Source organism: Gigantopelta aegis, chromosome 12 (assembly GCF_016097555.1).
Source record: "Gigantopelta aegis isolate Gae_Host chromosome 12, Gae_host_genome, whole genome shotgun sequence".
Lineage (NCBI taxonomy): Eukaryota > Metazoa > Mollusca > Gastropoda > Neomphalida > Peltospiridae > Gigantopelta > Gigantopelta aegis.
This window is the reverse complement of record NC_054710.1, coordinates 9856138-9871849: the sequence shown is the minus strand read 5'-3', so window position 1 is coordinate 9871849 and position 15712 is coordinate 9856138. Positions and strand designations below refer to the sequence as shown.

The 15712-nt window shown below is 36.1% G+C and overlaps 1 protein-coding gene across 1 annotated transcript in view; it reads right to left on the bottom strand.

Moving 5' to 3' along the window:
* LOC121385806 (multidrug resistance-associated protein 1-like) overlaps positions 1 to 15712 on the bottom strand; it is a 68713-nt gene that overhangs the window by 22394 nt on the left and 30607 nt on the right. Inside the window, exons 12-20 of the mRNA XM_041516595.1 lie at positions 12714 to 12851; positions 10647 to 10793; positions 8693 to 8777; positions 8042 to 8111; positions 6309 to 6435; positions 4613 to 4789; positions 2929 to 3096; positions 1601 to 1784; positions 80 to 161 (exon numbers count right to left, since the gene is read on the bottom strand). Coding sequence (XP_041372529.1) covers positions 80 to 161; positions 1601 to 1784; positions 2929 to 3096; positions 4613 to 4789; positions 6309 to 6435; positions 8042 to 8111; positions 8693 to 8777; positions 10647 to 10793; positions 12714 to 12851 — 1178 coding nt within the window. The remainder of the gene's footprint in view (positions 1 to 79; positions 162 to 1600; positions 1785 to 2928; positions 3097 to 4612; positions 4790 to 6308; positions 6436 to 8041; positions 8112 to 8692; positions 8778 to 10646; positions 10794 to 12713; positions 12852 to 15712) is intronic.

Here is a 15712-nt window from a genome sequence, read left to right as displayed (position 1 = left end):
CATAAAAAAATACTCATGACAAATCCTCTATTTAACAATCATTTCTTTACAGTATTTAAACACTAATTTCTTTGTTTACCCAGCTTCATCTCCTGACGTGGCTGCGGTATCGGATGTCACCGAATCAACTCTCTCGAGAATCTTTGACTTCAGAGCTTGAACTGAAAATAAGAAAATTATATTGTACATTAATATTTTGGCTACATAAATTTGATGATTTGCAGACTGTTTTTGTTGTTTTATCAGAAAGAACACATCTTCAAATAGTGCTGTTTCCTCTTTGAAAAATGCACTGTAACAAAATTCCAAAAACAACCAATGAGAAGTAATCATACTTATAGCATCAAGCTTCTAGTCACATGACCTGTTAACATCTTTCTTTTGATTGGCTATTTTTGAATTTTTGGTATGGCCATTAGTGTTTTCCCTAAAAATTTGGCAAGGCATGGTAGACTAAACACTTTTGGGGCATTTTCACAGCACTTTTTTTTCTCATTAAAAACAAATTCTTTTTTACTGAAATAAAAATAAATTTAATTAATGTGAATGGCAAAAAATATATATAACAGTGATATATACAATTAATAATACATTTTCTGAGTGTTTTATAAACTAGGCAGTTTTAGAATTAATTACTGAAAAAGGCTTGTTTAATCTCAGGGCAACATGGCGCTGATTGAGGCAAGATGGTAAAAAGTAAAGTTTGTTTTATTTAACGACGCCGCTAGAGCACATTGATTTTTTATCTTATCATCGGCTATTGGACGTCAAACATATGGTCATTCTGACACTGTTTTTAGAGGAAACCCGCTGTCGCCACATAGGCTACTCTTTTTACGACAGGCAGCAAGGGATCTTTTATTTGCGCTTCCCACAGACAGGATAGCACAAACCATGGCCTTTGTTGAACCAGTTATGGATCACTGGTCAGTGCAAGTGGTTTACACCTACCCATTGAGCCTTGCAGAGCACTCACTCAGGGTTTGGAGTCGGTATCTCGATTAAAAATCCCATGCCTCGACTGGGATCCGAACCCAGTACCTACCAGCCTGTAGACCGATGGTCTAACCACGATGCCACCGAGGCCGGTGAGGCAAGATGGTGCCAGACTAATGAGGCATGGTGCTGCACCATGCTAAAACAAGTTAGAGAAACACTAACCATTAAGTAAAGGGCAAACTGTAGCCTATTGCAGTTCAAAGAATTACATCTTACTTTCTGAGGGGGCGAGACATAGCCCAGTGCATCACGACTGGTATATCTAAGGCTGTGGTATGTGCTATCCTGTCTGTGAAATAGTGCATATAAAACAAGAGTACCGGTGAAGTACACAATACGGCCATTAGGAGTTTGATGGAAAACCATATCTATATTCATGAATATGTTACGGGTATGATTCAATTTCAATTATGAATTTTTTTTGCAATGCGATGGATGCACAGTTTGTTTTGGACCAACCACCATCACAAGTTGTTCCTAGTTGTGAGGTTTGATAGTCCTGTATACATCTGTATGCAAGATATGGTCTGGACAAGGATTTACTAGCCATTAAGTGGAGGTCAAGCTGTAGCCTACTGCAGTCCAAAGAATTAAGTCTTACTTTCTGGGTCTTCCTCGACATCCTCCTCCTGGGTGAAGTACGTCTTGAGGAACTGGGCGAACGGTCCGTCATGTGACAGCAGCTCGTCATAGGAACCAAGCTCCGAGACTCTGCCGTCCACCATCACGATGATCTTCTCAACCATTGGCAACCAGTGGACGCCGTGAGTTACCAGGATCCGGGTCTAGAAAATAATTATATTACTCCTTGAATTACCAGGATCTGGGTCTAGAAAATAATTACATTACTGTGTGAGTTACTAGGATCCGAGTCTAGAAAATAATTACATTGCTATGTGAGTTACTAGGATCCGGGTCTAGAAAAATAATTACATTACTATGTGAATTACTAGGATCCGGGTCTAGAAAATAATTACATTACTGTGTGAGTTACCAGTATCCAGGTCTAGAATATAATTATATTACTGTGTGAGTTACCAGGATCCGGGTTTAGAAAATAATTATGTTACTCTGTGAGTTACCAGGATCTGGGTCTAGGAAATAATTACATTACTCTGTGAGTTACCAGGATCTGGGTCTAGAAAATAATTACATTACTCTGTGAGATATCGGGATCTGGATCTAGAAAATAATTATATTACTCTGTGAATTACTAGGATCCGGGTCTAGAAAATAATTACATTACTGTGAGAGTTACCAGTATTTGTCTAGAAAATAATTACATTACTCTGTGAGTTATCAGTATTTGTCTAGAAAATAATTACATTACTCTGTGACTTAACTGGATCCATGTCTAGAAAATAATTACATTACTCCATGAGTTACCAGGATCTGTGTCTAGAAAATAATTACATTACTCCGTGAGTTACCAGGATCCGGGTCTAGAAAATAATTATATTACTCCTTGAGTTACCAGGATCCGCATCTAGAAAATAATTACATTACTGTGAGAGTTGCCAGGATCTGGGTCTAGAAAATAATTACATTACTCCTTGAGTTACCAGGATTTGTGTCTAGAAAATAATTACATTACTCCATGAGTTACCAGGATCCGGGTCTAGAACATAATTATATTACTCCATGAGTTACCAGGATCCGGGTCTAGAAAATAATTATATTACTCCTTGAGTTACCAGGATCCGGGTCTAGAAAATAATTATATTACTCCGTGAGTTACCAGGATCCGGGTCTAGAAAATAATTATATTACTCCGTGAGTTACTGGTATTTTGGTCTAAAAAATAATTACACTAATCTACTCTAGAAAATAATTACATTAAACTCCGTGAATTACCAACATAACATCATAGGTTACAAATACATGTTTAGAATACCCATTTTAAAAGTTATTAGATAATTCTATACACACTTTATTCTTGAGCAGTCCCTTACTGCCGACGACATGGTTGAAGATGTGTTTGCCCACGTGCGAGTCCACGGCACTAAGCGGGTCGTCCAGCAGGAAGATCTCCGCGTCACTGTAGATCGCTCGCGCCAAACTCACTCGCTGTTTCTGACCACCACTCAAATTTATTCCCTGAAACACGACAAACTCAAATGAATTTGAAATCATAAATATTTATGAGTTTCTGTAACATACATAGGTTTGAAAAGTCATTGGTTATATCAACTGTTCTAGTAGAGATGAAAAAATCTGAAGGCTATTTAAAGTTAGTGTCATGGTGAAGGTACCAAGCAATAGAACTACAGTATTCACGTCTCCTCGCTGATAAAGGAAATAGGAAATATTTTATTTAAGGATGCACTCAACACATTTTATTTACGGTTATATGGCATCAGACATATGGTTAAGGACCACATATGTATTGAGAGAGGAAGCCCGCTGTCGCCACTTCATGGGCTACTCTTTTCGATTAGCAGCAAGGGATCTTTTATATGCACCATCCTACAGACAGGGTAGTACATACCACGGCCTTTGATGTACCAGTCGAGGTGCACTGGCTGGAACGAGAAATAGCCCAATGGGACAACAGGGATCGATCCCAGACCGTTCGCACATCAAGCGGGCGCTGTACCACTGGGCTACGTCCCTCTCCCTCTTTGATGGTTTGTATATAATGAAACCCTAGCACAATGTTTCATCGACAACTATTTATTATATCTCGAACATACATTTACAACTTGGAAGCCAAACAAAATATTTTTTTAAACTAAAAATGTCTGAGATTGTATTACCGTATTTGACCGGAAATTAGCCCATGTCTTTGAATAAGCCCACCTCCGTTTTGATAGCATTTAAGAAATTAGGCCCTCATTCGTAAATAAGCCCACCCCCAACTTCGTCACCTTATAAATAACACAAAACTGCAAGTTTGCTCAAAGTTCATTTAAAAGGTCATACCTCCTGCAGATAATTAAACACAAATGTAACACAATATTTTACCACCAGTGAGATTTAGTAGTCTAACAGTAACAGTGTGTAACATTGTTTTCAATTTCATGTCTGCAGCATTTCTTTGAAGTACCCAAACCCAAGTCTGAACTAAAAACCAATGTCTATTTTTACCACCACACTGGGTCCGCAGTTAATGCTAATTCTGATTGGCTAAGAACAATGGCCTAGATTGACAATTCTTTGTAGTGTAAGCTGGCTGCCTGTCAAAAACGTGTGTATACGCTATTGAGTTTGTTGTTTTAAGTCTTCTCAGCATTAAATTTTGGATGTAAATAAACAGCACTGGTAAGTAATTGTAACATAGAAGGTGTGTTTCTGATAATTAGATACTAGTAAAAAAACCAATTTAATTAATAAACAATTATTATTTATTAATAACAAATGGAACACTAATTAATAGATGTGCTACTGGACGTTTTTTGTTTTCTTCCTAGTTCATTTAATTATTATTTATTTTAATTATTTGGGGTTTTTTGTTGTTTTTTTCAACAAAACTGGCCCCTTGTCTGGGAATAAGCCCACCCCATGCTAAGCTTACAATGAGTTGTCTTGGGCCCCTGGGCTTATTTCCGGTCAAATACGGTACTGACATGAGTTCTGTAATTCTGTTAATGTGCTACTATACACCCAATCTGACCTTTTCTCCGATCTCTGTGAGGTCACCTGCAGGGAGAATGTCAAGGTCGGGTTTCAGGGCACAAGCCTCGATGATGCGATCGTATTTCTCAGCGTCGTAGTTCATCCCAAACAGAATGTTGTCTCTCACAGTCGCGTTCTGAATCCACGCCTGCTGGGCCACGTACGCTACAGAACTCTGAAAGAAAACAATATCAGATATAACTTCTCATGAGTTATCTATAGACCTGCTGGGTCACGTACGCTACAAAACTCTGAAAGAAAACAATATCAGAATAACTTTTCATCAGTTATCTAGGCCTATAGAACTCGGGAACAAAACAATATCAGATGTACTTCTCATGAGTTATCTAGGCCTATAGAACTTGGGAACAAAACAATATCTGATATACTTCTCACCAGTTATCTAGGTCTACAGAACTCTGAAACAAAACAATATCAGATACACTTCTCATGACTTATCTAGGTCTACAGAACTCTGAAACAAAACAATATCAGATACACTTCTCATGACTTATCTAGGTCTACAGAACTCTGAAACAAAATTACATCTGATATACTTCTTATAAGTTATCTAGATCTGCTGAAGCAAGTTAAGTTTGTTTTGTTTAACAATACCATAGAAGCACATTGATTTAAGGATTGTCTGTTATTTCTTTTACGTTCATCGGAGTATGAACAAAACACATCATACGCAAACTGTGAGAATCGGCGAAGCTGTTCTCACATAAGTTTGTGGATGATGTTTTTGTCCATACCCAGATGAACGTAAAAGAAATAAGAGAAAATACTTATAATTAAATTTGAAACATACTTGCTAATAATAACATTAAAAGTTCATATTTTATTTTGAATTATTGTTTTCGGTTAAAACAGTAATACTCAGTAAGACAAATTACCAATACAAAATGACGTCATCAGGTATGATGTTCCCTGACGACAACATTTTTACATTCATCGAGAAATAAACAAACTACCATTGCTATGGCTCTACCTATGAGATGACATATTGTAATGGAAAAAAAAGAAAGAAATGTTTTATTTACGTCCCGCCCCTATATTATTATTTATAAATTATCGGCTATTGAATGGTAAACATTTGGTAATTCTGACAGATAGTCTACGAGAGGAAACCAGCTACATTTTTCATTAGTAGCAAGGGATATCTTATATGCACTTCCCACAGACAGGACAGCACATACCATGGCCTTTGATATACCAGTGCTGTTGAGCCATATAAAAAAACTCAGAGATTAAAATGTTTGTATACATGTAATTCTCATTAGTTATTTAACTTAGGACTTCTAACATTGCATACTCTAAAAGTAATTTATTAAACATAGCATATAGTAAATAATGCATATACTTGACAAGTATTTGTTATAGAGAAAATATCTCACTTTGTTTGTTGAATATGCTTGAGCTACATCGGTCTGTAAACATTTGTTTGTTGAATATGCTTGAGCTACATCGGTCTGTAAACATTTATTTGTTGAATATGCTTGAGCTACATCAGTCTGTAAACATTTATTTGTTGAATATGCTTGAGCTACATCGGTCTGTAAACATTTATTTGTTGAATATGCTTGAGCTACATCGGTCTGTAAACATTTATTTGTTGAATATGCTTGAGCTACATCGGTCTGTAAACATTTATTTTCACTAGACTGTTTATTAACGGAGTAGCTGATCCTCACCTTGACGATGACCTTGCCCTCAATGTTCTCCATCTCTCCCAGAATAGCTGAAATAAGTGAAGACTTCCCCGAACCGACCTGACCAACAACTGCATACAGTTTCTCATCCTGGATTTCTATGTTGATACTGCAAACACAGAACATAAATTACATCATCAACGATTAACTCAACTGTTGTATAAAAAAATTAAGAGACACATTTTTGGAATTGTGAATAAAATCTACTAATAAAACAAAAATATCTTGCTTTATAATATCTGATTTAAATAAAGTTACACATTTTTTGGTTGATTGTGAATAAAACCTACTAATAAAACAAAAATACAGTCAAACCCGCTTATTTGCATACCCACAGTGCAGCTCGATCATATGCAATTAACCGGGTTAGTCGATTAACCGATAGTACCGACTTTCATTTTGTAACAGCCATCCAACTACAGAAAAGCATATGCAATTAACCAGATTAGTCAATTAACCTACTAATAAAACAGAAAAATTGTGTTTGAATTTTATCAGAATTTTATCAGTTTCCATTTTTCTTTTCTAGAGGTGTTAAACATCTGATTGACAGTTGAAAAGATAAAAATTGCTGGACACATTGGCGCTTTTTCCTTTCCAAATGGGATTTAGTCCTCAGAGAATTAACCATTTGCTTAAACACATTGATGATAATTTAGTAGTTACTAACATTTTATTGTTTAGAATTATCTTAAAGGGACATACCCTAGTTCTTAAACACTAAGGCATATTTTTTACTATTAGAGCCTTTTTTTGAGAACTGAAATCATACTTTACTTAATTTTATTGATTAGATTATCCATTTCCATACATCGAAGTGTTTTTGGTCATCCTGGTGTTTTTAATATCACAAAATGCATTTCTCATATTTTTAAAAACACAAGTGCGTCTGAGAAATAACAGTCATGGAGTCAAGTTTTGGTCTATTTTTAGAGAGTATTTCACCATTTCAAAGTCACAGACTCATGTTTCACTCAATTGTAACTTTATCCAAATGTGTTACAGGTTTGTAGACTAACTAAACTTAGTGTTAATTTTCACGGATATGTCCCTTTAATTTTTATTATCTAATTCTAAAGATGCATGTACTGGTTATAAAGAGCAAAGCTTTAGTCAATTTTTAGAGGGTATTTCCCCATTTCAACATAACAAACTCTCATTTCTCTCTGTTCTAACTTTATCCAGATGTGTTACATGTTTGCAGATTAACCAAACTTAGCGATAATTTTCACGGCTTTAAACTAGGGTCTGCACCGTTAAAGTTTAAGCTTGTTCTGTTCAACGAAACCACTAGAGCACATTAATTTATCAATCATCGGCTATTGAATGTCAAACATTTGGTAATTTTGACTCCTAGTCATCAAGAGGAAAAACACACTACATTGTTCCATTAGCAGCAAGGGATCTTTTATATGCACTTTCCCCATAGACAGGATAACACATACCACGGCCTTTTACCAGTGGAATGGATCCACCACTGTGGTTCGATCATGTGACGCAAGCACCTCAGGTGAGCCTCAACCGACTGAGTTAAATCTCGTACCCTGCTACTAAGAAGCAACAAATGCCAGTTTAAATAATACTTAATTTAATAATAAACTGTCCAGACTGATGACAAAACTGAATAAAATTAGAAAGGTTGGGCAAACTCATATTTTACAAGACTCAGACTGGCAAATGAGATAATTTCCTTGTCCCTGATAATTTGTACTGACTTTTTCAGTGTTGGTTCTGGCATTGTCTTGTCCCAAGTGAACGTCCCATTCTTCACTGAGATGGCGTTTTCTAAAAATAAGCAACAAACTAATGTATACAAAACCGACAAAAGAAAGTTAAAAGTAACAGTTTAATGACACCACTAGAGCACAATGAATTATTAAAAATTGGTTACTGGATGTCAAACATTTGATCATTCTCACATATTGTTCTAGAAGAAATCCGCTACAGTTTTCCATTAGCAGCAAGGGATCTTTTATATACACCATCCCATGGTGGGCATGTCTGAACCGTAAGGATGTGGGCACGTTAATACAGTTCCCTTCCCTTCCCATACCATGGCCTTTGATATATTCTAGCTGTGGGGCAATGGTTGGAATAGGAAAACCTAATTGAGAGGATGGAATCCAAGTTTAATCAAATAGTTGTTAAGAAAAAACACTGATAAAGCAATGCATGTTCCTGACCGGGCACACCAAATGTTTTATATCATTTAACTTCAAGGACCATAGCACTGTGAAAAATGGGTAAATCGCCGTGAAGAAGAAGTTTGTTTTGTTTAACAACACCACTAGAGCATGCTCTGAATGTGCACGTTAAAATCTATGACCTGACATGACATGACCCCACCTCACTTCAGCCATACTTACCACTGTAAGTCTCGTGAATAACCGTATCGAAATCCAGGTCAGGCTGTCGTAGGAATTTCCCAATACGCCCAATAGACACGTTAGCCTGAAACAAGACACAAGGTTGTTCTATATATAAAAAAAAAGAAAAAAAGTTCATTTTGTTTAATGACACCACTAGAGCACATTGATTTATTAATCATCGGCTATTGGATATTAAACCTTTGGTAATTTTGTCATATAGTCAGAGATGAAACCTGCTACATTTTTTCCATTAGTAGCAAGGGATCTTTTATATGCACCATCCCAGAGACAGGATAGCACATACCATGGCCATTGATATACCTGTTGTGGTGCACTGGCAGGAATGAGAAAATATGGTTAAGGACCACACAGATATTGAGAGAGGAAACCCACTGTCGCCACTTTATGGGATACTCTTTTCGATTAGCAGCAAGGGATCTTTTATATGCACCATCCCACAGACAGGATAGCACATACCACGGCCTTTGATATACCAGTCATGGTGCACTGGCTGGAACGAGAAATAGCCCAATAGGCCCACCAACGAGGATCGATCCTAGACCGACTGCGCATCAAGCGAGCATTTTCCCACTAAGCTATGTCCCACCCTGTCCTATATATCAAACAGAATCGTATAAATGACAATGTTAACAGTGTTTTCAATAAAAATATGGCAAGGCATGATAGACTAAAAACGTTTGGGGCTTTTTCAACATTGTCAAAATATGATGACTAGATAAATCTCTATATTTTTGGTCAGTGACCAAAAATATAGGTCACGTGACATAAGCCTGACTCGACTCGAGTATTTCAGACTAGATTTTCACTAAACATACTCTTTAAATCATTTGTTTTAGTACAGTAAATACAAATAAATTTTAGTTTTGCAACAACAATACAAAACTTGTATATTTGTTTATGAATTCGAGTTTTAAAACGCTTTTTTAATGTGACAGAATGTAGCTAGTGTCTTACAAAGAACGACGTCATGTATCTTGTATGATGTCAACCGGCAAAAGCCTTGCTAGGTTGACAATACTCGATTTGCGTACACAAAAATGGAATAAATAATGATTTTCTGACTATTCCTGTTTGATTGCAGGATAAAAGAAATAACTGGTTACTGTCTAAAGATATTGGCTTTATCCTGCTCAGGTCGAATGGCGAATGCAGCTCGACAAAGCTTCGCTGCATTCGCCATTCTAACATTCACAGGATAAAGCCGATATCTTAAGACAAAACCCAGTTATTCTCTATATACAATATGCAATACAAAGTATTCTCTATATACAATATGCAATACAAACTAGGATCGATAAAGTAGAATAGTACAGCTCCTCTTCAAAAGTATTAACTGAAGAAAAAAATGTGTTTGTTCGTTTTGTTTAACAGCACCACTAGAGCACATTCCTTTATTAATCATCGGCTATAGGATGTCAAACATTTGGTCATTCTGACATGTAGTCTTAGAGAGGAAACCCACTACTTTTTTACATTAGTAGCAAGGAATCTTCTATATGCACCACCCCACAGACAGGATAGCACATAGCACAGCCATTGATATACCAGTCATGATGCACTGGCTGGAACGAGAAATAGCTCAATGGAGCCCACCAACAGGGATCGATCCCAAACCGACCACACATCAAGCAAGCGCTTTACCACTGGGCTATGCCCCTCTCCTGGTACAAATCAGTTATTATGTAATATGCGCATATATTATTATGTGTACGGTATGAATTATCACACGTGGTACGGATGTGAGGAGGCATGAGATTCTGGTGAGGGCGGACATGTTGAAAAGGGTTGAACAAGGAGAGAAGGGTTGGAAAGTGAATCGAGAGTTATAAGGCTAGTGATACAAGAGAGAGCAAGAATAAGAAGAGGTAGGTGGAATAGCGAATGTTACAATTGCGTAAAACTTATCATGGTATGTATTTGGGACTCTCACCTGCACGACATAGGACACAATCATGGGCAAGATGTTGATGGGAAATCGCAGAATGTTGAACAACGACAAAGCAACAAACGCTCTCTGTGCATCCAGGTAACCAGTTTCCGACGTCAGAACATAGGTTGTGAATGTTGCCAAGGTTACCTGTTAAAATAGTTTAAAAAAAAGAAACATGCTTTTATATAAATATCATACACGCTCGATTAACTAAATATATTTCACCTGTCCAAAAAAAATATATGGTATATATATATATATACATGTATATATATATATATATATATATATATATATATATATATATATATATATATATATATATATAAATAAAAATGATAAAAGAAAACAAGTGTACAGTATATATGTATTTTTAAAAAACAATTTAAAGAAATAATGATCCTTTTACATGTTTCAATGTTATCTTCAGAAAGGATCTGCTAAATAACTGCTAAATATGACGTCATACATATTATGAGGTTACTGTAGTAGAAGGGGATTGATTTAATTACGTCATTGTTGCTTTTATCTAACGAAGAGCATTAAGAAGTGGACAAAACTTTCTAATAAAATACATTTCCTTTGTCTTTCTTTTCATTTCATCATTGGTATCTATGTGATAAAATGGGAAAATGGTGAATTTAATATCTTTTTGTGCCGCACATGTATTTAAATGTGAACTCAAGGGTATGCATCTTGTTTCAGGTTGTTTTATTTGCTGTTTGTGTACGCGTACTCTGGCTCTATATATATATATATATATATTTTTTTTTTAAGAAACCTGCTTTTATATAAATATTATACATACAGAATCATAAACTAAACACACTAAATGTTGAAAATGAATAATGAATGTCACAAACAAAATAAATTGCCTTTAAAAACAGAGGTTTGGCGACACATTGATTTACTAATCATCGCCTATTGATGTGAAACATTTGGTAATTCTGACATATAGTCTTAGAGAGGAAACCCTCTACATTTTCCCATTAGAAGCAAGAGATCTTTTACATCACTATAACACAGATAGGATAGCACATACCACAGCTCTTGATATACTGATCGTGGTGCATTGGCTGGAGCGAGAAATAGACCAACAGGCCAACCGACAAGGATCGATCCTAGACTGACTGTGTATTAGCCGATTGATTTATCGCTAGGCTACATCTTGCCTCCAGCTCTTAATGGTTATTGGCAGTCGGTGTATTTTTGTCGACTATTATTGTTTAAAAGTATTTGTTGCAGATACCACAGCCTTTGGTATACCAGTCATGGTGTACTGGTTGGAACGAGAAAAAGCCCAATGGGCCCACCAACAGGGATTGATCGTACACTGACCGTGTATCAGCTGATCGCTTTACCACTGGGCTACGTCCCACCCCCACCTTCCTAATGGCTATGGAGATGAGCTCTTGTCTATTTTAGAGAGGATAATTTCCCCATTTCAACAACACAGCTTCTTGTTTCACTCGGTTGTAACTTTATCCAGATTTGTTACAGGTTTTGTTGATTAAGCAAACTCAGTGTCAATTTTCACAAGTTGAAACTGGGTCTGCAACTTTAAATACTTTTGTCCCCCCTACACTGATTTAAACATATTAAAACTCTTGAAATAATTTTTTGTTTTTTTTCTTTAACGGCACCACTAGAGACCATTGATTGATTTATTAATCATCGGCTATTAAAGAAACCCGCTATATTTTTCCATTAGTAGCAAGAGATATTTTATATACCTTTGATATACCAGTCATGGTGTACTGGCTGGAACGAGAAATAGCCCAATGGGCTCACCGACGAGGATCGATCCCAAACCGACTGTGTAGGGCATCCACGATTCCAAAATACTGGACGCGAGTGCTTGAGGGTCAAACTTGACCCGGACCCGAGTACCCGACACTTATACTAGATAATGATGAGATTAAGGAATAAAATAAAATAAAATAGCATCATGCATCTTAATTCCAATGCAGAACATAGATGCTAAATCATGCCACTGTATTGCATTCAGAAGTGCTGTGACGGACGGTGCTAAGTCCCGCCCCAAATCCTGCAGTAATGAAACCATACCAGAAAAGGAGCACAGGTCCAGGTGAAGGTTCCGAAGGCGCTGAGGTAAGCAGTCTTCAACAACACTCCCAGCTCCTGGTTTCGGATGTGCAACACTTTGTCTTGAAACGACAGCTCCCATGCGTACAACTTCAACACCTGGTAAATAAACATTGCAAATCTTGTTTAACAACATATTAATTAACATCTTGTTTCAAAAAGCAGCTCGTAGGTGTTAAAGGCATACTGTCATGGATTTAAGGACCCTAGTTCTCTAAAAATGGATAATAAATAAAAATTACATTAATTGTTGAAAACCAAATCTAGCTATCGCATCACCTTAACTGAATCATGATGGAATGAAATCCATGTCAACCCTCTCGGCAATTTTAGTTTTTGAATTATGGATTATTGCCATAATTCAATTATTTTTACAAAATATCATTAATAAATGAAGTATGGTGGTTATGAAGATGGTTAAATAAAGTACATTTAGGGACAAATCAAATTATTTTTGTTCAGGTAATACTTTGTTAGATCATTAAATAGGTCAGTGTTCTGTGACAATATGCCTTTAATCATGTGATAATTTACCGGCATCAGTGGTGTCATGGTTAAGCCATCGAACATAAGGCTGGTAGGTACTGGGTTCGCAGCCCGGTACCGGCTTCCACTCAGAGCGAGTTTTAACGACTCAGTGGGTAAGTGTAAGACCACTACACCCTCTTCTCTCTCACTAACCACTAACAACTAGCCCACTGTTCTGGACAGACAGCCCAGATAGCTGAGGTGTCGTGGTTAAGCCATCGGACATAAGGCTGGTAGGTACTGGGTTCGCAGTTTGAAGCTTAATTGGACATAAGCATGAAAATAAGTTGAAACGAATGTAATCATTCTGAGACCATTTGCTTAATTAACTCAACCTTTCAATTTAAACTTTGATCTTGACAAGTGAAATAAAATTAAAATTCCATTTACGGTGCATTTTCAAAATTAAAGTTTGTTTTATTTAACGACACCACTAGAGCACATTGATTTACTAATCATCGGCTATTCGGCGTCAATCATTTGGTAATTTGACATATAGTCTTATAGAGGAAACACGCTACATTTTTCCATTAGTACATACAGGATAACACATGCCACGGCCTTTGATATACCAGGCGTAGTGTCCTGGCCGTAATGGGAAATAGCCGAATGAACTCACAAATGGGGATCGATCCTAGACTGACCATGCATCAAGCAAGAGCTTTACCACTGGGCTATGTCACACACCAATAAACTATTAACAACATATTAACATCTCGTTCAAACAGCAGCTATTAGGTGTTAATCATGTGATCATTTTTAGACCATTTGTATGACACTTAATTAACTCAAACCATTCCATTTAAACTTTGATCACGACAAGTGAAATATAATTAAAATTCCATTTACCGTGCACTTTCAAAGTTACAAGTGTTATATTTTTACAAGTATTCAAGCTTTGCATAAATACATCAACGTTAAAATTGTAGGGTATCGACGATACATAAATCTTGAAACGTTAGTTTGTGTTGTTTGATGACACCACCAGAGCATATTGATTAATTAATCATCAGCTACTGGATGTCAAACATTTGGTAATTCTGAGATATAGTCATCAGAGGAAACCCGCTATAACTACCATTCCACGTCAAATTTCATTGATGACCAGTTAACTATAACTACCATTCCACTGAAAACTTCACTGATGACCAGTGAAGCATAACTTCCATTCCATTTAAAACTTCATCACTGACCAATGAAGCATAATGTCCATTCCATTTAAACTGTCATTGATGACTAGTGAACTAAAACTACTATTCAGTTTAAAACTTCATTCCCAACCAATGAATTATAGCTACCATTTCAGTTAAAACTTTGTTCATGACTAGTGAAGAATAACTATTACCTGCTTCTAAACTTTATTCATGACAAATGAAGTAAAAGTCAAAGTTTCATTCCACTTAAAACTTCATTTACCATTTGTTCATGACTAGTAAAGTATGATACAATTTAAAACTTCATTTACGACCAATGAAGTACACCTAGCATTCCATTTAAAACTTCATTCATGGCCAACAAAGTAAAAGTCAAACCTTCATTCCATTTAAAACTTCAATCATGACCAACAAAGTAAAAGTCAAAACTTCATTCCATTTAAAACTTCAATCATGACCAATGAAGTAATAGTCAAACCTTCATTCCATTTAAAACTTCATTCACGACCAACGAAGTAAAAGTCAAAACTTCATTCTGTTTAAAACTTCATTCATGACCAATGAGGTAAGTCAAAACTTCATTTCATTTAAAACTTTATTCACAACAAACGAAGTAAAAGTCAAACCTTCATTCCATTTAAAACTTCATTTACCATTTGTTCATGACTAGTGAAGTATGATACAATTTAAAACTCCATTTACCATTTGTTCATGACTAGTGAAGTATGATACAATTTAAAACTTCATTCACGGCCAAAGAAGTAAAAGTCAAACCTTCATTCCATTTAAAACTTCATTCACGACCAATGAAGTAAAAGTCAAACCTTCATTCTATTTAAAACTTCATTCACGACCAATGAAGTAACAGTCAAAACTTCATTCCGTCTAAAACTTCACTTACGACCAACGAAGTAAAAGTCAAACATTCATTCCATTTAGAACTTCACACATCACTTTAATTCGGCTGTCTTTGTTCGTGACTAGTACAACTACCATTCCATTTAAAACTTCATTCACGACCAACAAAGTAAAAGTCAAAACTTCATTCCATTTAGAACTTCATTCATGGCCAACAAAGTAAAAGTCAAAACTTCATTCCATTTAGAACTTCATTCATGGCCAACAAAGTAAAAGTCAAACCTTCATTCCATTTAAAACTTCGTTCACGACCAATGAAGTAAAAGTCAAACATTCATTCCATTTAGAACTTCACACATCACTTTAATTCGGCTGTCTTTGTTCGTGACTAGTACAACTACCATTCCATTTAAAACTTCA